This window comes from Pleurodeles waltl, chromosome 1_2 (genome assembly GCF_031143425.1).
Source record: "Pleurodeles waltl isolate 20211129_DDA chromosome 1_2, aPleWal1.hap1.20221129, whole genome shotgun sequence".
NCBI lineage: Eukaryota > Metazoa > Chordata > Amphibia > Caudata > Salamandridae > Pleurodeles > Pleurodeles waltl.
The window spans coordinates 1,296,386,293-1,296,412,918 of record NC_090437.1 but is presented as its reverse complement, the minus strand read 5'-3'; the positions used below and the strand labels follow the sequence as shown (position 1 = coordinate 1,296,412,918).

General features: G+C 45.5%; 1 protein-coding gene across 1 annotated transcript in view; it reads left to right on the top strand.

Moving 5' to 3' along the window:
• Positions 1-26,626, top strand: part of ANKRD53 (ankyrin repeat domain 53) — an 83,186-nt gene that overhangs the window by 44,495 nt on the left and 12,065 nt on the right. Inside the window, exons 4-5 of the mRNA XM_069235160.1 lie at positions 2,261-2,425; positions 8,177-8,294. Coding sequence (XP_069091261.1) covers positions 2,261-2,425; positions 8,177-8,294 — 283 coding nt within the window. The remainder of the gene's footprint in view (positions 1-2,260; positions 2,426-8,176; positions 8,295-26,626) is intronic.

Here is a 26,626-nt window from a genome sequence, read left to right as displayed (position 1 = left end):
CATACCGTCCAGATGTCTGGTGTCCAAAGCCCTCTGCTTACCTCAGTGTCATGATCTCTGCTTTACAGACATTTCATTTTAAGACAGTTTGATTGCATCGATGATCTGCCCGAGGCTACAGTGATCCACATTGAAGCAGTCATCCTTTGTGTAAAAACAGCCCCCTTACGTGTGTGATACACAGAGAAGTCTTCACCCATCACACACCTGGAGGGCACAGCTGTTACCCATCTTTGAACATCAAGAAACTTTAGAATAAATATCAAGAATTCTACGGCTGGAGTGCCTTTGCAATTCGGTGCACACAAACAATCCCAACCACACCTGGATGCCGAGTGTAATTTTGATGAGAAGGCAAAACATGACGTATGTGTGAGAGCAGTAAATGATGCTGCAGTCTTGAATTTAAGGCTGACGTAGAGATATTCTGATTCTGAATCGTGTTCTAGTTGGTACTGTTACTGGGAGACAAGGACCAAAGATGTAAACCCATTATGCAAATCTGGCTGAAGAAGGTGACGTTCACAAATACATTAAAGGAGCCATCCAGTGAATGATGTCATAATACATCTCAAAACCACGGTGACGTCATCAAACAATGAAACATTCTAGAATGCTTTCTGTGGATTATTGATAGAGACTGGGGACTGGTGAAGAGAACTATACTGGATGGCCAGAGGCGTAACAAAAGTTGAGAGGGCCCCCCTGCAAAGTACATGGAGGGGCCCCCCTCTGGACTTAATCAGGAGCTCTTAGGCCTGGGTACTGTGTTATGGGGGCGCTCTGGAGGTCGGGGGACTGCGGGGGCCTTTGTTACGCCATTGTGGATGGCCCCTTTAAGATACACAACAGTATAGACCTCCACATATTCGATATTCAGCTGTTGTTTAGAACAGCGATTCTAAACCTGTTCCTTTTTTTGGATACCCTGTTGTTGAAAGCCTTGACCCTTAAACAAACGCACATAAATTCAGAAAGAAGTATACATCAAACAAATACACAAATTATGAACCTTTTAATTCACAAAGAAAAATATAATAGAACAAATTTAATTTTAATGGGAAGGTTGGGACTTTCCTGAATGTGGTTTTATTGCAAAAAGACAAAGCAATATACTAGACTCCAGCATTTCACTTATTTTTTTTTGCTTCAAATGCATCCTCTGGTTCTGACTGTAGGTACTAGTGCAACAAGTGGGGCCACCAACAACTGTCCGCTGTGTTTGTGCTGCTCCAACAGCTTAAGCTAAGGAAACCAGCTTCATTGTTGGGTTCCAATTTCAAACTCCTTCACAATTATGGAACGTTTTAAAAGTTTTGAATTTTACATTTTGCTCTTTATATACTTCATGAATATACTAATAATATTTAATTTTCTAAACAATCGTAGACCCCCTGAGTAGGCATCGCGGACCCCCAGCGGTCCCTGGAGCACAGGTTGAGAAGCGCTCTTTTCGAGTATGCTGGGATGCCACGATTTAGTAATTGCATTACTGCAATTTATAATCCCTATATTACTGGAAATGTATCACTAAATGGGAAATAACACACAAAAGAGTAACGTCCGCATTTAAAGGTACACATTTTCACCACATCTTTGTTGGTGCTAAGAGAGCATGGATTTCTCATGCCATGAAGTCGCATTACTGCATCTATGACGTGTTAACACCACTTTGCAATAAAGATTAAAAAAATGCAAAATGGACTGAAATCTGCCTATTGCACTTTTATAACAATTTTTAACCCAACTGAGGTCCTTACTGTCCATTGCACCATTCACATCCAACCCACCAATTCTATGGGGCGGGTGTGCAAGTAATCGATGCACTTAGACCAGCAGTAACAAAGTTGTTCGATGATACATTGGACGGCCTGTGTCAAGGGCCACTGGTTTCCATGGTACTTTCATTTTCATTGGTAGATTGGGTGATGGGCAATCTCATCTTGTGGTCCACTGCACTTTTGATGAATATTGAAAACTTTTCTCCAACCGCGTTGGTGTGTCGACTTGACCATGTGAATCAAGTCCATTACAAACGGTAAGCACCTTAGGAAAGGAGACTGGAGGTGGGTGACAACGGAGAAGATAAGGTATGCAAGACTTTGGGTTTGGGCAAAGCTTAGTAAAGAGACATTGAAATCCTGTAATGCAAGACCCTATACATTGCACAATCCATTGGTTTGTATGGCCATAGAATGCACATGAGCAAAATAAAACAACTGACTGAAGGCTGCGTGTTGAAATCCTTGTTTTTGTTTAGAAAGACAGACAGCAAAGTGACTCCTCTGCACCAGGCGGCCAATGAGGGCCTGCTGGACTGTATTGTTGTACTCGCTGAAGCCGGAGCCGATACTCACGCCGTGGATGCTTACGGGCGAAGACCTATTGATCTGAGCAAAATGTGGAACCACAGACCCTGCGTCAGGTAAAACCGGCGCTAACAAATATGGAGTCCAACTATTCATATACACTTACATCGGTTAGCGAGGAGGTGGCTAAGTTTCAGTGGGGTGAACTGCAAAGTCATTCTTTTGAGGCACATAAACTTACACAAATATTGGAATATTACTGCAAATGTCATCAAATGGGAAAGATCTTAGGGTTATGTTCTCTAGTGATATAAAGTTTCCAAACAGAGCAACAAAGTTTCGTGACAGGGCAACACTGGGGTGCATACCTATTTATGCACCTAGATTTTTGGTCAAGGCAGTAGAGAGGTAAGCCTGCAACCTTTTGACAAGAAAAACCAAGTTAGCAAAGGTTTCAAACTGTGTTTTGAAAAAATACATAAAGTTGTAAAAACAATCTTATTGCTTTTTAACCCTTGCCGCTCACTCCGTTTTTATAGGCTAGAGAGGGTCAGACCTACTAATGACATTAAAAAAGGTTGAGAGAGGGTGTGGTCTTTGCAGGCTACGTTCCAATCAGCATTAAGGTTAATGTCATGCCTTCTTCCCACATATGTAGAAAAAAACTACAGAAGTGTGGTGATGGTCAGGAAATCCCTACTAAAGAGCTGCTGTTGTTAGTACTGTATCAGTCATTGTTCATGAGTAAAGTGCCACTTATTATGTTATGTTATGTTGATTTGTACAGCAGACTGAACACCTGAGAGGGTGCTCAGCCGCATGGGCAAGGTGTGTAAGGGTGCAGTCCCAAGGTGCTTGTAAGAAGAGCCAAGTCTTCTGCTTCTGATGTGTTGAGGAAGGTTCTTCCGTACATTGGGTGTGATGTAGAAGAATGAGTGACCTCCAGTTTTGCTTTTGCAGTTGTGGGGAGTGTGTGCAAGTGAGAGTGAGGCAGAGCGTAGGTGTCTGGTGGGTTGGCGAACGTGTATGCTGCTGTTCTTACTTTCTGTTCCTGTGTTGTGTAGGGCTTTGTATATGTGCTTGAGAAGTTTGAATTGGCTGTGCTTGTGAACGGAGAGCCAGTGAAGCTTTCTGAGGTGCGGTGTGAGGTGAGTGTGGTGTGGGAAGTCAAGTATGATTCTTGTGGCTGCATTCTAGATGGTCAGCAGTCTGTGTAGAAGTTGTTTGGAGTTTCCGATGTAGAGTGTTGCTGCAGTCCAGCCTGCTGGTGATCAGTGCTGGCATGATGGTCCATCTGGTGTTCGGAGGCAACCATCTGAAGATCTTTCACAGCATCCGTAGGATATGGAAGCAGGAGGTGCACACTGCGTTGACTTGAGCCGTCATGTTGAGCTTGTCATCTAAGATTTTTTGTGTGGTCTGTGTTTGTGGGTGTTGGTCCTAGTTCCGACAGACAACAGGTGGAATCCCATGGGAAGGTCTTGTAGCCCAAGACTAGTACTTCCGTCTTGTCGGAGTTAAACTTCAGACAGTTGGTTTGCATCCAGTCTGCTACCATTATCATACAGATGGTAAAGTTAGCTGTGGTGGTGCTTGTCTTGTCTGTCAGTGACAGGATGAGTTGGGTGTCATTGGCTTAGGAGTTGATGGTGATGTCTTGTGATCGGATTATGTTGGTGAGCTGTGCCATGTATATGTTGGAAAGAGTGGAGCTGACGTGGGGCTGACCGGGGTGGTTGCAGTCCAAGAAGTGGCATTTATGGGGCAGCCCTAAAACATGTGCTTCATATCTGCTTCGGGGGCATGGCAGCGGGGGCAGCTGGAATACGCAAATGGGATATATCCTGCTCAGGCTCACAGAGGTCTAATAGGCATGATGAAGAATGTTGAATTGTATATACTGGAACGTGGTGTTACGTGAAGTTTTGTGTGGGCGGGACAGTAGCTTATCCCATTCCTTTTGCGTAAATGTATGTTCTTCATCCGCCTCCCACTTCGCTCACAATTCGCCCAATGAACGGGACGATCAGGAATAGTTTTGGCAAGCCAGGGAATCAGGGCCCATATTTAAGGGCTTTCTGGCACAGGCCAGCGCAGCAAGTCACCTTGCTGTGCAGCCCTGTGTCACAGAAAAGGGCAGTAATGTGCAGTAGTTAAAAGAATGCCACATATTCCTGTCCTTTCCTCTGTGCTGGCACCCTTTATGCAGCCTAGCGCCAATGCAGGCACCCTTGCACCAGGGGGACACCTTCCTGCACAAAAAAACATGTTACGAGGCTTTTTCCTCTTTCTATGTGTGCAGCACACAAGAAAGAGTAAAAAACATGGAGAAATAAACATATTTCTCCTTGTTACGCCTCTACTGGGGAGGCGTATCTTTTTGGCGCATTCCCACGTTTACAAGATCTTGTAAATCTGGGAATGCCTCAAAATCCACGGATGTTGCATGGGAAAACCCACGCAACACTCATGGAAACTCCTCCCTGGCTCAGAGTAATCCAACGCAGTGATTTGCACTATGTTACCATACGCAAGATTTATGAAGCCACGCAGTGCCACGCAAGGTGGCCGTGCGTGGTTTCATAAATCTCACTTAAGGTTTGTGCTGCTTTTGCACCACATTCTGTGGTGCAAGAGCGACGCAATCCAGGCCATAGATATTGCCCCAAATGTCTACCAGTTCCTATTGTGTAGAGTGTGTGCATGAAGGGGTGGATGGGCGAGGTACCGACTGCTTTATACCCCAGAGTTTGTTAAGGATTCTAATAAGTGGTCCGTGAGCCAGAATCTGGCCTGCCGGGAGGCAGAACTGATCAACCAAAGAATCAAATGGAATTAACGCGCCATCATGGAGCAATTCCCCAACGCATTAGAGCCCTGAGTTTTCCCAAGACTCAATCATAATACGTGTGATACTCTTTCTGTTACCGCGGAAACTACTAGTGGAATCCTAGGATCCTAGCATAGTGAAGTAGATAAGATGGCTAAGACCCTGCGATAGCAGTATATCTACCACCCTGTTAACAATCCTGAATCAAACCAGAGGACTCCCTCCCATGTTGAGTCCTCCGTTGCTATCTTGCCTTAGGTTCCCCCTCCATGCGTGCCCATACGTACATGCACACATCAGGTTCAGACTCCTCGCCCACTATAAGCTCCCCTAAATATAGCCTGGTATCAACGAAGAGGGTCTTATCTGTCGAAACACCAGGGCTCAGGAACCACCCTCCGGCATGTCTCCAAGTGGAAGAAAATAATTTCTGGATCGAAAGTGGTCGCAAACCAAAGTTTTAGAACGAGGCTAGGATCTCGGCTGAGAGCATGGGTGATTTTGAGATGACAGGGCGGACTCTGGTCACACTTTGTTTGAAAAATTCTCAAAAAACGGACAAAAGACTTTCAAGCATACGTTTGTATGAAATACCCAGTTGATAAAGCATGATGAAGTGCTTTTTGTTGTTTTGGTTTCAGTGTTTTGTTAACTCATGCAAAAATTAATGACTAGGGGCCACATGTACAAAGCATTTGTTTGCGACTAGAAAAATGCTTTTTGGGATGTACAAGGCCCAAAACTGCGATTCCATAACTTGTTACCGAATCGCAATTTGAGTTTTGTGATTCGGTATTAGGACGGGGTCGTGTCCAGGGCGTCCCTTCCTAATATCGAATCTAAATGGTATGTATGATTGTTTTGTGACCGTGAATACGGTCGCAAAACAATCACAGTTAGCACCAATTTCAAATTCGTGCTAACCCGTTCGCAAAGGGGAAGGGGTCCCCAAGGGAGCCCTTCCCCTTGGTGAATGCATGCAAAAATGTTTTTTAAGAGCAGGCAGTGGTCCTATGGACCACTGCCTGCTCTTCAAAAATGAAACTGAAACGTTTCATTTTCTTTCTTTTTAAACGCAGCCTGTTTTCCTTTAAGGAAAACGGGCTGCGTTTAAAAAAAAAAGATTGCTTTATTTAAATGCAATCACAGACATGGTGGTCTGCTGAGCCCAGCAGGCCACCATCCCTGTGATTTTTGCGATTCCCGGTGGGTCGCAAATTGCGACCTACCTCATTAATATTAATGAAGCAGGTCTATTTGCGACCCACAGGGAATCGCAAAAGAAACTCAATGGAGTTTCTTTCGTACATTGGCATTGTGATTCCCTAATTGCGATTCGCATGGAATCGCAATTAGCGAATCACAATTCCAAATATAAGTACATGTGGCCCTAGGTAACTTACCAAAATACAGCCCATAGAACAAAGGACACCCTCTTCCTGGCACTTCTGCCTGGAGCAGGACATCTAATTCCCTTTACACCAGAGGGACATGGTTTAGAAGAGAGGGGTTATGCTGCGAATGCCAAGCAGCACCCCTGAGCCATCACCCTTCAGATCTCGTCTTTTCACTTCCTTTCATTTTGCTGAATAGAATATTGCCTCCCCTTATTGATTTTGAGTGAGGAGCCCCATTCAAGCCTTCATAAAAGGGATCCAGGAGCCACCTGCTTGCCTACTCACATTGGTAGGGCAAGGAACCCCTCAACCTGTCCCTAGGTACCCCACATTCAGCTGGCAATAGAAAAGGTGGTTTTCATACAGGAGATAAGGGCATATGTGGACCTTGGCGGGAGGGCGCCTTCTCATCTGATCCTTTGCATGCTGCTTACTTGAATGCTCCATCTGATATGAAAGCCCAAGAGGCCTGCATGCATTGGTGTATGCTGCTACCCCGGGTAGGCAGCTTCAATCACAGGCGCTAAACATGGGCTGCACGCAGTTTCAATGCTTGATCTGGTGTAATCCTGGAACAGCAATGGTGGGAGCTGTAGGGAGTAGGCGCATTGTTTAAAGCTTATGCTAAAAAAAGATCTGCCTCCTTGTTTGCCACCACAGAAGCTCAAGTACCTGGGTGCCACCACAAATGCCCACTCTCCTTAAACTTTGTGGCTCTGGTTGCACTTCCCTGAGCATTGTGTATCTCTGGCAGGCGAGAAGAGCACTTTCCCTGTCAGTAATCATGCCGGCATCCAGAAGTGGCTGTTCTGGACCTTAAGAGTCATTTCAGGCTTCGGTCTCCAGGCTGCTGCACCGGCTGCACTGCTCCGAAAGGCTGCTTGTGGTTTGCAATCACTCTTCGTAGCTGCCTTAGCGTGCACCCACCCTGTGCATCCCATGAGTAGTTTATGCTGGTGATGGTGGCCCTAAGCAGAAACCCCTTCACACATCTCCTTACCCAGGCTCCTGTCCTTTGAAGAACTTTCCAACTTTCCTAAAGAGATTTTATAGCTCTCTTCTGCCTCCACTGGCCACGCGGAGTTCTTGCATTCACAATCCTATATACATCACCAGAAGAGACATTCTCAATTGCATCCCACACCTCATATTGTCATGTGCCTGCAATACCATCACCGACACAAGGCAGCGTAAAGGTGGTGGTACTCCAGGTGGCGGTGGCTGGGTGTCCAGCAAAAGTGCAGGAGGGACCATCTAGTATTAGAACCAGAGAAGACATATTAATACACAGTAAAGCTAAATGGGAAATATTTGCATTGTTAGAGGTTATCTTTAAAATCTGGATCTATGTTTGAACCCATATATACCCGTATATACATGCATATCAATCATAAACAGCACAAGAACACACTTTTATGCCCAATGCAAGACTAATTTCTTCTCCCTTGCCTTGACTTATTCATTTCTCATGGTTTTACTCCAGGTGTAAATTGATTTATATTTTTATTGTGCTGTTGAATTCCAAGTTGACGTTTGAATGGGACTAACATATTCAGCTTTGCAACAAGTATTGATGATTACAATATGAGGTAAACCGTTTACACCCTTGCTGACGCCTTCCTTCTCCGCGCTGTCTTCAGATATCTCCGTCACATGATGTGGATGAGGGATAAGGAAGAGTTAGCCGAAGAAATGCACAAAATGGAACAAATGAAAATTAACCTGGGAAATGACAAGTTTGTGGATAAAAAATACAAGGTAATTTATTTAGATATTTAAAATATTAGATAAAGTGTTGGCGTGTGCCCTTTTGACCACTTGAGGTACTCTTGTACCTTTCAGGCTCAACTTTGTCTCCTGTGCATCCATCTGTCCCTCCGCCATATTGTCCGGCCCCTCTCCCCACCCCTTGCCTCTATTTCGTTCAGTCCCACCTTTCACTGTTCTCTCTTGCCCCTGACTGTACCCCAGTAGTCCCCACCCATTACAGTTCTTAGTTCCCGTTCCCTGCCCGAGCAACTGTCCTGTTCACTCCTCATGGTGGTCTGTCCATTGTCCCCCCACCTGCATGTGTCCTCTTTTTTTCCTGCCCATTGGTCCGCCCTCCATCCTCCCCTCTACTGCTCTGCTTGTGTCTCACTCAGCCCTGCGCCCCGCCCTTGGTATTCAGGACCCTGCCCCCAACTCCTTGTCTGTTTGCTGTTCACCCCTCCATTGGTGCTTGGTCTCATGTCCATCTCACGCTGCCCATATCCGTGTCCTATCGCCCCCCACCCCTCCAAGACACCTGTGTCATGTCAGACCACTCAATCCATCTCTCACCCAAATACCCCTCCCTCCCTATCCACAGCTAGTACACTTGCCCCGCAGGAACCCATCAGCTCACCAAAAGCAGATTTTTTAAATTATTTGAACTATTTGTTCTTTGCAAGACATAACTTAAAACTATTATCACTTTCCTAGTCTCAGCATCCCAACTTGTGCAAACTATGTGATTTAAGATGTCTGTGTGTGTTTAAAATGCGTCAAGAGTATATACTATTTATTACTACAGTTCTGTGGGGAGAGGTTACGTATGTATGTATATGGTATTTCTATAGCGCAAACCTAGCCAACAGGCAGCGGAGCAATGTACGCTGTCAAAGACCAGCATAGAGTGAGGTAGCTGGGTAGTGGACTGTTAATACCTTGCGGCGTAATGTTCCTCCAAGAGATGCATCTTTGATTATTTCCTGTACTGGAACATCATTGGAGCGGTCCTGATGGATACAGGGATGTTGATCCAGATCCCGGATGCACAGATGAAAAGATCTACTGCCTTCTTTTTACTTTTTCACACTTCTTAGTCTGCAGTCTGTGGGTATCCTGGCTGCAGTGTGCTGAGAACCACCAGAGATGGTGAGCTTGTCTGCAAGAAAAGCGTAAGCGATGGTCGTGACTGGTAAATGATGCCCCTGTTTTTGAGGACGGTGCAAGGGCAACCACTGGGGTTTCATCAGGATGAGGGTGATGTGTTCATATTTCTTCAGGCCCTCGATGAGAAGTGCTGCAGCATGTAGGGGTATCAGTGTGGAGTATGGGTGGCCACAGAGTAGGACATTACCACCATCCAGATGTGCACGTACAAGGGCTTGAACAATGCTTCTTAAGTCGCTTTCTAGAGGAAACCGTTTGACTTTCTCTAGAAGAGAGAGCTGGTACCAAACAGTTTTTTTTTTGTCAAAGTGTCCCTTGATTGTGAGGCTGGTGTCAACGGTGAATCTAAAAATCTTGGGGCCCGATTCACAAAGGTAAACTTAGAACAAAAGTATAAGTTTAGGCTAAAAGTCTAAACTTAGACCAAAAGTCTAACTTTACTGTGAGTAAAGTAAGACTTTAGGTCTGAACTCAGACTTTTGGTCTAAGTTTACCTTCGTGAATGGGGCCTGTCCTATTCAGTGAAAGTTGGGGCTGAAAGCTGTTGTGGTTCATATAACTTAGCCAGGTTTAGCTCATGAAAGGTGAAGCCTCACGTGGGTCACTCCACCCCATCCTGCCCTGACAGTTCTCTGCGAATCTGCATAAAGGGTATATGCTGTGCTCTTTTTCACGTGCAAAATTCATAAACAAATGCATTGAAACATAACTAGAGCCCATTCTTATCAAAAAGTTTTCAAAAATTGGCTCAGTTCCTTATAACGTGATTTTAATATGAAATTCAAAAGGAAAATATTGCTGGAGGTAATTAGGCTTTTTTATTACTAAACGTGTTCTAAATGACAAGGTTTGATTGGCCACGTTTATTTTCACAGGCATGACATATGCACAGAGGGGACGGGAGGATTAGGTATCCTGTACTGTGTTAGCCAAGGTATAACAATAATCAGTTGATAGTAATTAATTAATATCTTAATTTGGCTTAAAATTAATTTCTTTGCAATGTTGTGTGATCCCGGATCAGTGTTCGGGGCTGTGTGCAGTGGAGGCTTTGCAGCAGGCCTGCCACGACCTTTCTTCCACACGTTGTTCCTCTGTTCCCTTAGGTCCCTTGTAATTTATGGAGCACAAATCCAGCCCGCCAGGCTTGGCATGAACTGAAGTCTGTGAAGAGGGACCGTTCTCTTACAGCTGCATAACTCCAGCAGGGACACAGGGAGGAAGAGAGCTCAGAGCATTGCATTCATGCTGCATCTTAAAGTCATCAGTACCTGCTGCATCACTTGGCTGAATGGCACGCGCAAGCATCCTTCAAAGGAGGCCTTCTTGGGACAGCTGTGTGCGGCACGCGCTGGGGCACGTGGAAGGATCTGTGGGGATAACCCGGATGCAGTTTTCAGAAGGTGTGGGTTCTCTCTTGAAGGGCTGGTGGGCCTGGGTGAGAGTCAGCTACATGCTCGTCTCACCTTCAGAGCCTGGCACGTGCCAGGAACAGATGTGATGGGCACGTGTCAGATTCATCCATGAGAGGCCGGCAGAGATGGGGCAGAGTCAGTCATATGTCTTGCTGGTATCTCTCAGGGGCTATTAGGAGTGGATCACAGCCGGATCAGGGCTGAAAGGCGATCGGGGCACTGAAGGTCAGTGACATGCGATGCCAGGAGCTAGGACGGATTCTCGGACAAGAGGCCGAAGGATGACATGTGCAGGTGGCCAGTATGTGCTTCTTGAAAACTTGCGGGTCTGAGACAGGAAATGACGTCAGCTAATGCTTGTGAGGCTTAGGGGCTGGCCACATTCACACACACATCCTGTGTCTCTCCTGGGCAGTTAAGCAAGGCTGGGGCCACTTACATGTTATAAGCAGTGCTTTAAATGGGAAAACAGAAGTGCCGGTGCTCACCAGTTTTATTGGGTGAGTTTTGGAGTGTGTGTCTGGGGGCGTGGCTGTGAGAAAGACACGCAACAATATCAACATTTAGGGGGTCTCTATCAGAGGCTGGTGGTCTTAAAGCCAAGTATTGTATGTTCAGCAACAATTTCACACAAATTTGCAAAACATACAGCAGAAAGGGCACCGTAAAAACATCTGATAGCACAGAAAAGTTAGTGTTTGCCCTGTGTTGAGGATGTAACCAGTGCTTTAAATGGTCCGGCACTGTCCGGTACGGAGTCCTGGCACTTTTTTTTGTGCGAGGGAGAGTGCTGCACTTCTTAAGTAAAACGTAATACTTTTAATTGGAGAGTGCCGGCACATCTCAGAAACAAGCAGGTACTCTGGCACAGAGTGCCTGCACTTTCATCTTTCCATTTCAAGCTCTAGATGTAGCGTTCTGGGTAGTTGTAAAGTATGTCACCACGAGGCCCACATTCTGACCCCCGTTACCTAACTACACTAGTCTTGTTGGTTTTAGATCAAATGAGCTTATCTCGTACTCAGCTGCCTTTGCTGCCCCACCTGGCACAGGTGTGTGTGGTACTCCCACACTTTGGGGTCCTCGTGCCGTGGCCCTACACATCACTAGGCTGCTAAAATAATTCAGCATGCGCTGAGCAGCCCCATTCGGCAATCCTTGTACACGATAGAACAGAAGAATTTTTGTGGTTTTGGGGGGCCGCTGCGCTCCACTCCAAGCAACCTCAGCAGGTCTGCAAATAGGGTGATCCTCAGTGCCCCCAATAACAGAAACCGCACACCCGATCCTGCGCTATAGACGTGGGCAGCTCGGGACACGAAAAAAGCTTCGAAGACCACCCCCATCACACACCCCTACCCCCCCCCCCCCGCCTACTACTTGCAACAGGTTTTTTTAATGGATTTGACGGGTTGCTAGCTAGTCAGTCCTTCCAACCCCCTCCCCACCTTCTGTTATTGAGCGTGAGAGGGTGTAGGTGCCAGCTTGTATCCTTCAGTTTTCTCCTGGGCCTGTGACAGCAGGGGGAGGAGGCACATACATACAAGAACACTTAGGCCCATATTTATACTTTTTGACGCTAAACTGCGCTAACGCAGTTTAGCGTCAAAAAATTTAGCGCCGTCTAACGCCATTCTGAAGCGCCATGCGGGCGCCGTATTTATGGAATGGCGTTAGCCGGCGCTAGCAGACCGGCGCTGCCTGGTGTGCGTGGAAAAAAACCACGTAGACCAGGCAGCGCCGGCGTAGGGGGAAAATGGCGTTAGGGCGTCTTAAAATGGGGCAAGTCAGGTTGAGGCAAAAAAATCGCCTCAACCCGATTTGCGCCATTATTTTCGACGCCCAGACGCCATTTAAATGACTCCTGTCTTAGTAAAGACAGGAGTCATGCCCCCTTGCCCAATGGCCATGCCCAGGGGACTTATGTCCCCTGGGCATGGTCATTGGGCATAGTGGAATGTAGGGGGGCACAAATAAGGCCCCCCTATGCCACCCAAAAAAAATTAAAAAATATAAAAAATTATACTTACCTGAACTTACCTGAATGTCCCTGGGGTGGGTCCCTCCATCCTTGGGTGTCCTCCTGGGGTGGGCAGGGGTGGCAGGGGGGGTCCCTGGGGGCAGGGGAGGGCACCTGTGGGCTCATTTTGAGCCCACAGGCCCCTTAACGCCTACCCTGACCCAGGCGTTAAATAGTGGCGCAAATGCGGGGTTTTTTGACCCGCCACCTCCCGGGCGTGACTTTTGCCCGGGAGTATAAATACGACGCATTTGCGTCGCCGTCATTTTTTTAGACGGGAACGCCTTCCTTGCATCTCATTAACGCAAGGAAGGCGTTCACGCAAAAAAATGACGCTATTTGCCCATACTTTGGCGCTAGACGCGTCTAACGCCAAAGTATAAATATGGCGTTAGTTTTGCGCCGAATTTGCGTCGAAAAAAATGACGCTAATTCGGCGCAAACGGAGTATAAATACGGGCCTTAGGCCCATATTTATACTTTTTGACGCTAAACTGCGCTAACGCAGTTTAGCGTCAAAAAATTTAGCGCCGTCTAACGCCATTCTGAAGCGCCATGCGGGCGCCGTATTTATGGAATGGCGTTAGCCGGCGCTAGCAGACCGGCGCTGCCTGGTGTGCGTGGAAAAAAACCACGTAGACCAGGCAGCGCCGGCGTAGGGGGAAAATGGCGTTAGGGCGTCTTAAAATGGGGCAAGTCAGGTTGAGGCAAAAAAATCGCCTCAACCCGATTTGCGCCATTATTTTCGACGCCCAGACGCCATTTAAATGACTCCTGTCTTAGTAAAGACAGGAGTCATGCCCCCTTGCCCAATGGCCATGCCCAGGGGACTTATGTCCCCTGGGCATGGTCATTGGGCATAGTGGCATGTAGGGGGGCACAAATAAGGCCCCCCTATGCCACCCAAAAAAAATTAAAAAATATAAAAAATTATACTTACCTGAACTTACCTGAATGTCCCTGGGGTGGGTCCCTCCATCCTTGGGTGTCCTCCTGGGGTGGGCAGGGGTGGCAGGGGGGGTCCCTGGGGGCAGGGGAGGGCACCTGTGGGCTCATTTTGAGCCCACAGGCCCCTTAACGCCTACCCTGACCCAGGCGTTAAATAGTGGCGCAAATGCGGGGTTTTTTGACCCGCCACCTCCCGGGCGTGACTTTTGCCCGGGAGTATAAATACGACGCATTTGCGTCGCCGTCATTTTTTTAGACGGGAACGCCTTCCTTGCATCTCATTAACGCAAGGAAGGCGTTCACGCAAAAAAATGACGCTATTTGCCCATACTTTGGCGCTAGACACGTCTAACGCCAAAGTATAAATATGGCGTTAGTTTTGCGCCGAATTTGCGTCGAAAAAAATGACGCTAATTTGGCGCAAACGGAGTATAAATACGGGCCTTAGAACGCAAAAACGGCGCAAACTTGCAAAATGCAATTGTATTTTGTAAGTTTGCGCCGTTTTTGCATCAAAAAGCAGCGCAAATGCGGCGCTAAAAAAGTATAAATATGGTTACATCGGCACTCGCCGCAACCTTCAACGCATTCTTTCCAATAAATGTGACTTGGGCCCCGTTTATGTGCCTCAGACCACTGCTCCCTGACCCCGCCAGTCCACAGAAGTCTCGCCTCCCAACACCACATTTTGATTTTGTGTGAGTTGTGAGGCATGGCTGACATCAGCCGCTAGGTCATATGTGCAGGGACTCTTTTTTTTGGCAGTTTGATACAGAGCAAATGTGTCGGAAGTGCATCTAAGCGCTTTACATGACAATCAGAAGTTTTACATGAAAGCTTTGGGGCATATTTAAGAGCCCCTTGTGCCACCTTAGAGCCGCCATAGCCTCATTTTTTTGACCCTATGGTGGTGCTAATGTGGCCTTTTCCCCGCGCCATATTTACAAAGTGGCGCAATGCATGCATTGCTCCACTTTGTAAACCCTTGCGCCACATTATGCCTGCGCCAGGAATAATGTATGCAAGGGGGGGAGTTCCCCTATTAGGGGGAGCCTAAAAAATGGTGCAAGGAAATCTAAGAGATACTTTTAACGCCTGCTCAAGAGTAGGTGTTAAAAGGGGGTATACCACTATCTATAATAGACCCCTATGTACTCTGCAGGAGTAGCGCCAACATTTTGCCACTACTCCTGCAGAGTACATCAATAGCGTAAAAAAAATTATGCTATTGCCCCCTACCATGTGCCATGGTGTGCTGTACTTTAAATTCGGCGCACGCCTTTAAAGCCCGGGTGGTTAGGTGAGTCATCCATAATCACAGGATGATGAGCTGATGTCAACATGTGGACCTGGTTGTCCAGCCCCATCACCAGAATCTCCGGCCACATCCCATTCCTGTTGTGATGGTAATTAGAACTTTCAGCACCTTGTGCGCTGGAGCCATACTTCAGAGCCTGCGCTCTGCTGCCACTAGGAGTGCTGGTACTCTCCATGCCCAAGGAGAAGTTCCATTTCTCAGGGGGCGAAAACTGGGAAGTGCAGGTACTCAGCACCGGTGAGTACCGGGCCATTTAAAGCACTGGTTATGAGTAGCCAGTAGGGCAAGGGAACAGTCAGGCACCTGTCATGTTGGTCCTTCTGGTAGATTCTGGGGTTGGGGACATCCCAGGCTGTAGTCTAGCTCAGTGGGTGTGGTGCAGGTGTCACTAGAGGAATGAGGTCAGTCAGTTCAGGCCAGTGCCTATGAGAGGAGGCGGTTAACCAGCCCACTGGTCACATGTTGGACAACCATCTCTTGGAGGACAGTGGGCAGGGCAAGTGATCAGTCAGGCACTGTCATGTTGGTGCTTCTGGGTAGATTCTGGGGTTGGGGACATCCCAGGCTGTAGTCTAGCTCGGTGGGTGTGGTGCAGGTGTCACTAGAGGGATGAGGTCAGTCAGTTCAGGCCAGTGCCTATGAGAGGAGGCAGTTAACCAGCCCACTGGTCACATGTTGGACAACCATCTCTTGGAGGACAGTGGGCAGTGCCAGGCCAGGAGTCTGCACCTCTAAGAGCATTAGGGAAGGAGTGGAGGTTCCACAGTCAGGATAGCTGCTCATGTAGCTGCAAGGTCTGTTCAGTCCACCTCTCGGAGCCCGGCTCGGAGTGATACCGGACTCCTGCATCAGAACCCATAGCACAGGGACGTAGGAGAGCCTGCCCATCCCAAGTCTGCAAACAGGCAATACTAGCGAGGATTGCTAGCCATTCTTGAATGTTGTTCTCATTATGAAGCCTTTTTTTTCAAATGCACATTTCCCTGCCTTTAGCAAGAGAAATGTCTGGGCAAAATTAAAACCGCTAGTTATGTTTTTCCCTGCGTTGACCAGCAGTTTGGATGGCCAGGGCGGGAATTACAGACAACGCAGAATGTGAGCCGCCGTGTGTTGAACAGTTGCAAATACTTAGGGGCATATTTACAAGTCCCTAGCGCCACCCTGCGCCGCCATAGCTTTATTTATTTTTACGCTAAGGTGGCTTTTCCTCCGTGCCTTATTTACAAAGTGATGCAATGTTTGCATTGCGCCACTTTGCCACCCCTTTGCGACACATTATGCCTGCATCAGGCTTAATTACCCAGATTTAAAAGGGCTTAGCGCCACCTTGAGGCAACATTAGCGTAATTTTTTATGCTAATGTGGCCCAACAAGGTCAAAATCGCAGCACCAGATTTTGCAAAGTGGTGCAATGCATGCTTTGCACCACTTTGTAACCCCTTCCGCCACATTATGCCTGTACCAGACATAATGTATGTAAGGGGGACGTTTCCCCGTTAGGGGGGGCCGAAAAAATGGTGCACTATTTTTTGATGCATTTTTAATGCCTGCTCAGAGCAGGCATTAAATGGAGGCACGCCATTATTTCTAATGGGCCTCAATGTGCTTTGCAGGGTGAGCATCAACATTTTTTACGCTAATCCTGCAAAGCGCCAAAACTAGCGTCAACAATTTTGACACTAGTTCCCTAACTACTGCCATGGTGAGCTGTGTAATAAATATTGTGCACACATGGGGGCGTTAGGGAGAGTAAGAAAAGTGCTGATGCAATGGAAGCAGCACCACTTTTCTTAAATCAGGCCCAATGTATGCAAGGGGGGCGTTCCGACACAGGGAGGCCCGAAAAAATGCCGCAGTGAGATTTACAACATTTCACTGCGCCACTTTTTCCGTCATTTTTAACGCCTGTTCAGAGCAGCATTAAAATGCCACACCCATTTTAATCAATGGGCCTCCCTGTGCTTTGCTGCACCAGCGTCAACATTTATGACGCTATTGCAGCAAAGCGCCACAATAGCGTCAAAAGTGTTGACTCTATTGTGCTAACAACTGCCATGGTGCGCCATATTGTAAATTCAGCACAACCATGTTGTCGTTAGGAGGGGCATGGCCAACGCAATAAAAGTGGCGCATGTGGGACTGATGCACCACTTTGTTGTAAATATGTCCCTTATTTTATAATCCTTCCTGCCCCCACAACTGGAGTTAGATCTGAGTACTGCAATCCTTGACTCTTGGAAACTTTGATTGGTCCAGAAACAATGTCTCCTCTGTAACTGTTATTTTTATTGTTATATACTTGCCCGGCGCACAGTCACTGTGCTGCCCATGTCCGCCGCCCGAGACATGGCAGAAATAGGAAGAGAAAATGTTAAAAGCCCTCCCACAGCCAACTTTTTATTTTTATTTTTATTATTGTACTTATGTTATAGCGTTATGTTATATTAACATTATGTATTGGCGTTAGTGCACGTGAAAGCATCATGTTGCTCAGTGGAACCATGTAACAGAGACACGCAAGCTCTGAGATTGTGATGCCCTGCTCTTAAACCATTCTGCATTACTGAACAACTCAGTATAATTGTGTGACCTTAAGGTGCATATTCTATAGGTTTATAATAAGAGACTTAAAAAGTCACAGCGGGCAGGATACATTAACAAACAGCCATACAGGTGAATATGTGGAGACATTCAATTAATATTAGAATATATTACTATGTATTGTTCACAGGTCTTTTTCTCAGGCCAGCAGAAGCCCCCGGAGGTATTTCAGTAAAACAATTTCCCAGCACCTATTGACATATTCCTTCTGCAGTTATAAGCATGGCTGTACCTCCCAATGCTGATGTAGACTCAGAAAAAGATGGCCCCTCCCCCTTTTCCGATTCCCAAAAATAAATAATAGCTGAAGTGAAAGCAGAACAATGAAAATGTAACACCTGCGACGACTGAGTGTATTTCCTGCCCCAAAGATCACAGTCACTTGCTGACTGGACTTGTCCTCTCATCTCCTTTCCAAGGAGTTGCAGCTTAACTCAGACCTTTTCAACTCTGTACAAAATGGGGTTCTGAGCCAGGTTTGCTGCCCCGCCCACACCAGGCTGTGACAAGTGGGAAAGGGTGGGCGACTGTGAGTGACATGTGCCCCCGACTGGGGTCCTGATGGGAGCACCCAGGTGACATCACATTTACACTTCTCAGGGAAATCACAGGCCCTGTAAGGGAAATTCCTTCCTGGTATCCGATATCCACCAGCCGGTGCCAACCTGACCGACCCCCCTGATCATATCGCCGACTCGGGCAAAACATACCAAGCTAAAAATTTGGGAGATGGGAACCCAACATCACAAAATGTAAGCATCCCTTGCTGGAGCCTTGACCTGTTGCACTTGTGCACCTCAATCCCTCGCCTTTCTTTTTGTCTTGGTATACTGGCATCATGGCTCAAAGCATACTTCTCGACTTAGCCAGTTCAAGATGCCCTCTCATACCATACTTGGGCTCAATACAATTGTATTTTGTACGTTTGCGCCGCTTTTGCGTCAAAAAGTGACGCAAATGCGGCACTAAAAAAAAGTATAAAAATGGCCTTAGTGACTTATCTTTCTGTGACAACCCATTTCTTTCTTCATCAATTCATTTAAGTTTTAACCTTCAAACCTACAGACCCTCTCAGTGGATTCAATCTGCAACTTGATAGGCTGGCCATGCTGTTGATGTCACCTTTTCTGGTTCCATCCTAATTGATAGTGTGGACAGAACTCTGTCTCATGAGACAGTCAATCCACTGTTTCTCTTTGTATTTCCTTAATACCCACTGCGTTAGCTCATCCTCCAAGGAAGGTTTGCCTCTAAACAACATTTGACATGGCAGCCACTGACCCTGCTGAAATCCTGAGGCATGACCCCTTTTTGCCCATAACCCAGGCCTGTTCACAGATTTTCTCAGTTATTAGATATCATTCATCATCAGTCTACTAGTTCCTATGAAATGAGTTAATATCAGGAAGGGCCGAAAAACAAGCATTGGTTCTCCCTCTGCCTTCATGCAGGAAACCACTTACCCATATTTTTAAGCTTTGGTAGCAGCACACTTAGGGGCATATTTACAAGACCCTGGCGCCTCCTTGCGTGGCCCTAACGCAATTTATTTTACGCTAAGGCAGTGTCAAGGAGGCCTTTTCCCTGTGCTAGATGTACAAAGTGGTGCAATGTAAGCATGATGCCACTTTGTAACCCCTCGCGCCACATTATACCTGCGCCAGACATAATATATGCAGGGGGGCGTTCGCCCATTAGGAGGCCCAGAAAAATGGCGCTGTGAAGTTTACGAGATTTCACTGCATTATTTTTCCCATCATTTTTAACGCCTGCCCCAGGTAGGTGTTATAGTGACTTTCCCATTGTTTCCAATGGGCCTCCCCACACATTGCTGGACTAGCGCCATAATTTTCAGTGCTAGTCGACTAATGCGCCACAATAGCGTCAAAAATGTTGATGCTATTGTGCTAACGTGCGCGATAGTGCCCCGTATTGTAAATACGGCGCTACCGCGGTGACATTAGGGGGAAGCAAGGGGACGCAAGAAAAGTGGCGCATCAGCTAATACGACACTTTCTTGTAAATATTCCCCTTACTTTGGTAATTCTCATGGAGACTACAAACTCTAGCTTTGTAGATAAAAGTATTTTAGCTGTAGGGAAAGTTACCTTCTTTATTTTCAAATTAGGACTGCTTCTAATTGTAAATGTGAGTTCGTAAACGAGCTGGAAACTCCAAAGTTGCATATTTTAAACAAGCATTTGCAAATAAATATGTCTCACATTTGCTTGAGTTAGAGCTATTGGCATTGTAAATGCATAACTGGACTTTTCGTGCCACATAAATTGGTCAACCCTGCCGCATAATTTGGTCCTCTCTGCCACATAATTCCAATGGCCCTGCATGTAACTAAAGCACTTCCATTTACTGTAGAGAGTATTGGCCTGATGAGCTTGAACATTTGTTTTAGTACTGTTTTCTTGTAATTTATTTTTAATGTGGGTGATGTTTGAGGGACTGTTACTGACATTTTTAGAGAAATGTGTTTGCTTCATGCAGCATTCATAGAAAAAGGTTTTTTAAGACCAAAACTGGACCTCACATATGAGAAATGGAAGGGGAATCATGGAGGTTATTTGCAGTAATATTAGTGAGATGCTGCTGTGTTATAAATATTGAAAACACACATAACTATCCGTGAATATTAGATGTAAGCACATTAAGAATTTTGACGGGTGTGCCTGTGCCATGTCAGTGACCTGGCCAAAGAGGGTGAGAAAGAGATGGAACTGGATCATAAATTCAAATCTTTTATGAACAGGGGACCCCAGAATATGTTTGGCCCAGGTCCCCCAAAATCCTTAAGATGCCCCATGGGAGAACTAGGGCAAAAGTCTGATAAATGTGGTTGCACAAGTAGGGAAGTGATTTAGGCTGTAGTTGTCAGTAGCTGGGAGAGTATATCTTATGAAAATGTTTCTTCTCCTGAAAAGCGTTCGCTAAAGAGTTTACGACAGACGTGGGGCAAAAGTGAGTCATGATGGCTGACATCTCCTTGCTGCTGTTACTAAGAAGTTGCTGGAACTGGAGGGGCGGCTTTTAATCAACGTGACAAGCGCTAATCTGTGTAAACACACTTTTTCATCCCAAGCTTTCAGTGGCTGAAACGTACTATTATATGGTAAGCAGAGAGCAGGAGAGGGGCTTAAGGGGCAGCGGAAAGGGAGAGGAATGCGGATTTGTCAGTGTAATAAGTGGGATAAAGCACATTACTTTGTGAAATGACCAGAGATTTTGAAGTCTTTCCAAACAGAGAGAGTGAGAGAGTGTGGATGTGTTTTTGCCTGTGTGTAAAAATTCTCAGTGAAATCCGACAGACACCGCACCATACCCGACTGAAAGCACCTTTCCATGCCACAAGGGATGACAGGGAATACATTTTAAAGTGACTTCAAGCTCGGCATCTTATGGGCGACTTATGGCTGAAAACCTTCTCAAATCAGAGCAGTTATTTTGCAGTTTTATAGCACAAACTCGACCAGCAGGCGTCAAAGCTCTCTACAGGAGCACCAATGATATTACACAAGTGCAGATTCATTTTATGGGGTGCACCGGGAGATTAAGTGAATTGCCCAGAATCACGCCGATACTCGAACCTTGTTCCCCAGTTACAAAGGGAGCAGCTTTGGCGCTAAGCCACATTTGAGACATCTGTTAATGGCGAGCGTTAATTACAGTGAGAAAGCTTTGAATAGCATGGACCAAAAAAAAAACCAAGATTAAGTAAAGCATGTGAAATGTAATCAGGAAGAACATGGTTACGTTAACGCTTTTACACTTATAGTATGCTGGCTGAAAAAAACCTGCAAAATGTACTGTTCTAGTCTGCACGAAGCAGGGAAAGGGTGCAGTACCACAGGCTGTCCCTAGGTGTTCCTTGGGACCTGTTTTGGCCACATAAGGTACTGCACCCTGCAGTTTTGAATTCAACACATCCCCAATGACTTTTGGGCGCCGTGCTGAAAAATGAAGTGCAGTGCCCGTTTTGTGAGAAGTTTTACGCTATGCATTCAAGTTATGAGGGCGGGGAGACAAGAGTAATATGCTGGCTGAAAAAATAAGCATGTGAAATGTATGCAAGAACAACATGGTTACGTTAGCTGAGAGCAAGAAGTTTCTGCAAATGAAAAGGGAAGCTTCACCAAACACGAGCAGGAAACCAAGAAAAAAATGTCCCCCAAAGAACAGATAAGCAGGACCAAGTGTAATTATAAAGTAGTTAGTCCCTGCTCCCAAAGAGAACAAGCATTTGCAATGCAGTGGTTCTCACGTTTGCTTGAGTAGGAGCTATTCACGTTGTAAACTCCGAACTGGACATTTCTTGCCACATAAATTGAAAATAAAAATTAAAACAGGAGTTTGCTCGCAGTCAAACATATTATCGGCAAAAATGCAATTATCCATGCAACAGGGTCGATGTGATGCAAAGTGCTTGACTACTGCCCAGTAAGATCGCCCTGCGTAGGAAATAAATAGAATAAAGTAGTCCAGAAACCATACAGAAAACATGGAGCCTCTTATGTTTTCAGTAGTTGGCCGGTGCGCTCGAGGAGGGCTAAACACCGGAAAAGTCATGACATATGAATACCTTTTACTAATGAAAGCAAGCAAATTTTAAAAGGCTAGCCCATAAACCAACCAAACTCATAGGTGTGTGGTAGGCGTGGTTACAAGCCCATAGAGAGATTACAGCAGGGACAGAGAGCTTTGCGCTCAACCCTAAAAAGGAGAGACAAATAGGCATGACTGACCACTAGCATGCAAGGATTTGTGAATGACACTGACACAAACAATTTAAATGGCACAGAAGTATACTAAATGTATAGAAGAGGCCGTACGCTTATGCACTACCTAAAAATTGAACTTTCCAATTCCAGTATTACAACATCACTCTGACAGGAAAAAGCAGCAAACTCTAAAAAAGCATTCTTGTTTATTTTACTGGGGTGGCTTGTAACTCGTTACATGCTGCACTTCCTAACTGTTGCAGTACATCTGATTGAGAACAAAGTATTGTGTCCACATCATACAAATTGTGGTGCAAATTTTCAGATTTCAGCTGCACTCCAAGGATGGATATTTGGCTCAAATTGGTGCTGGACATCAACAATGTTTGTAACATCTCAATACAGTGAAGCAGACCTTGCCCCACAGCAATGACCTCTCACGAAGGTGCTGAGTTGTTCTGTCCACGTCATTAAAATGTTACATCAACGGCCTTCAAGCATAGCTTAACAATTAAAATAGGGGCATATTTAGGAGCCCCTAGCACCACCTTCGCACCGTCATGGCATCATTTGTTTTACGCTAAGGTGGTGCTAAAGTGGCATTTTGGCATTTACAAAGTGGTGCAATGCATGCATTGCACCACTTTGTAAACCCTTGTGCCACATTATGCCTGCGCCAGGCATAATGTATGCAAGGGGGCATTCCCTCATTAGGGGGTACTTTTAATGCCTGCTCGCAGCAGGTGTTGAAAGGGGGCTTCCATTATTTGCCAAACGTTTGCCACTACTCCTGCAGAGTACATCAGTAGCGTAAAAACAAATGACACTATTGCCCCCTACACTGCGCCACGGTGCACCATATTTTAAATACGGCGCACACATGGTGGCGGTAGGAGGGCGCTAAGGGGTGCAGGGAAAGTGGCAATGCACTGGGTGCAGCTCCACTTTTCTTAAATCTGCCCCTTGCAGTTTTAATGAGTACGTTGTGAATACTTGGCTACTGAAACAAGAAAAAGATTATGCACAGCAGAGAGAAGTACTACATTTCATTTAATATGGAGCCTATCAATTCAAGGCCTATCGCGTCTATGGCTAACTTAAGGTGAACACACTCTAATTATGGTTAACTGTGTAACAGGGACAAATTATGATTGATCTAAATACGAAATTTCACATGAATATATGTAAGCAATGATTATTTGGCTTATGCATTAGCATGTCATTAAACGCTAATACAAAATAGTGACGCTGTGTCATCACTTCCCATCACCCCTGATTTAGAGGTGGCCCGCCTGCTCTCTATTCAAATCTGGCTCGCCAGACAATCCCTGCCCATTTCTGTTTTTAGAGGCTTAATCCCATTGCATTAATTTCCTCTCAAATACTCCTATGGACTCCTTATCAGGAGCAGTCCCCAGAAATGGAAAACAGTGATATCAATCCTTTGAAAAATCCCCAATTGGTTCCTTGAGGTCTTTTAAACTTTAGAGTGATCTTGTTGTTCCAGCAATGGACAAACTAGCTAAAAAGTAATGTCCAACTGGCTGTGCACTATCTGGAATCTGAACCCCACCTTACCCTTTAAGCTAGTGTGAGGACTGCTAATGTTAATTAGTTGGAGCTGGCTCCTGACCTGGGTGGTCTGTGCTTGATCCTAGACTCTGGTATTGCAAGAATTTTAGTCCTCTACACGTATCTGCTTCATTTGACTTGGTCAACCAATCAATCCTGATCGAGAAGCTAGCGATGATCGGTATCTCAGGAGCTTTTATGCTGGATTAGCTCCTTCCTGAGTAATTGGTTGTAGGTTTCTCGCCGCCCCTTTTTAGGTCTTGCTACTTTTCCATCTTTTGCCCTGAACCCAGTACTGCTATTGTGTATGACCAGCTGCTAACAAACCTTATGCATAGTAGAGAGTGCTGCGCGCATTGGTCAATAGACACAGAGGGGGTATTGGCACCATCCGTATGCATATTCAACCCGAAAGATGGGTGGAACACTTTTCTCAGTTTTATGCTTTACCCACAATACAAGATTCCACCTTTACGTTCCAGGCTGAATCGCGTCTTGAGACTGTTGATCAAAGAATGTCTATTGATAGGCCCATAGATTGTATTGTTTTCTCAATAATGGAAACTATAGTTGCTATTAACTCCTTAAAATCGGCCAAGGCCCCAGGCCCTGGGAAGATACCGGGGGATCTTTTTAAATCTGAGCCAGTTATCTGGTCCTGGTACATAAATACGTTATCAAATGCCATAGCTGCAGGAGGCCCTATTCCCAAAACCTGGAAAGGGGCTGAAAAAATCACTATTCATAAAAAGGGTGATGTGGCTTCCCCTGCTAACTATAGACCAATCAGCCTCATTGATAATCTTCAAAAAAACTTTGCCAAGCAGCTTCTGGATAGGCTTTTGGATTGGGTCCATGTTCATCAGGTACTATTTCCACTTCAGACGGGCTTTCGTCCCAAAATTAGTACGGTAGATCAGGTTTTTAGGCTGACCCTCCTATATTGGAAATATGTAGTCTTGGCAAAGCAAAACTTATATGTTTCTTTTGTGGATCTTCAGTCTTCTTTGATCTGGTCCCCAGAGAAAAGCTATGGGAAGTTGTGCATAGAATAGGTTTCCCTGATAATATTGTATATTTATTACAATGGTTGCACAAGAATACATATGCCCAGGTGAGATGGGGTAGTCAGGGAGAGCTAACCGATCATATAGCCATCCAGAGGGGGTTCGTCAGGGATGTGCCCTTGATGTACTATCACCTTAGATGGGGCTCCCTTAAGTAAGGTACGATCTATAGATTACCTGGGAGTAAGAATTACAAACAACATGTAGTGGAAGGACCAGATTGGGAAGAGTGCTTCACTTCTTCAGCATAGGTCAGGTGCTATTCTGCGCTTTTACAATACCACCACTGTGAAAGCTGTTTCTCCGGCTATTAAGATTTATCTGGCAAAGGCGCAGGGTGCAGCGACTTATGGTGCCGAGGTGTGGGGTCCTTCTAATATCAATAAACTGAGCTCTTCTTGCTTGCCCTCGCAGCACACCATTGATCCTGGTTTTTCTGGGCTTCGGGTACCATCGTATTTCCGATGTGATAGTTTTAAGACCTTTACTCTTCTGGGTACGAATTTGGACCACTCCTGAGCTTACTGTTTATAGGAACTCCCTTCTTGATATTTAAGATAGACCTAATGCAGCTGCTATTCCTTGGCTTAAGCATGTTTCTAAGTGGTGTTACATCTTGGGACTTGGGAATTTTTGGGAGAATCCTCACAACTTAGGGAGGACCCAGAAACAACTCCTGAAATCTGTTTACTGGTCCTATGTTAGGAATAACTATCTCCTATGTACATCTTATGGTCGATTGACAATACAATTTCTTGATTTTAAATGGTATCCCAAGTTTGAATCTTACCTGGACTCAATTCCCGATTTACTAGGCAAGAGACTCTATGCTCGTTTTAGATTTGGGTGTCTACTGTTAAAGTCTCTTACCGGTAGCTGGCGATTATTACCAACACTTGATTTATGTTCTAGTAGTAATTGTGTATCTGAATCTGTAGCACATTTTATGTTTTTTTGTCCAGCTTATGCCTCCTCTCAGCGAAAATGGATACGTCCAGTTTGCAGGAATATGGACTTAAGACAATGTAAAGTTGACCTTAGGATATTGAGGAGTGACACTTCTCCTGTCTTAATTTACGCAGTTAGCAAGTTCCTTGCGGCCGCATGGTATATACGCACTCGTATTTTTGAAAAATTCAGCCTATTAGAGTCTGTTGTTCTTAATTTTTTATATTTACTTATTTATTATGTATGTAAATTTTGGAATGTTGCGATTTTATGCTTTGATGGTTATTTATGACCGAATAAAGCTTGTGCAATACAATACTGCACGCATAATAATTTGCTTTTTTCTAAGTAAAAGCCCTGAATGGACAATTAATTATTAGGTTTTTTTGTTGCATGCCTGTCAACTGGTGTACTAGCACGCATCACCTCCCCTGAGTAGGCCGTGGGTTGCTCTGCTTTGCTACATAGAAAACATCCTTTGCAACTAATAACACACTTTCTTACCGGTAGTCTGTTACCACCACTACCCCTAGTGCAGTAAGTAGGTCACGCCTTGAG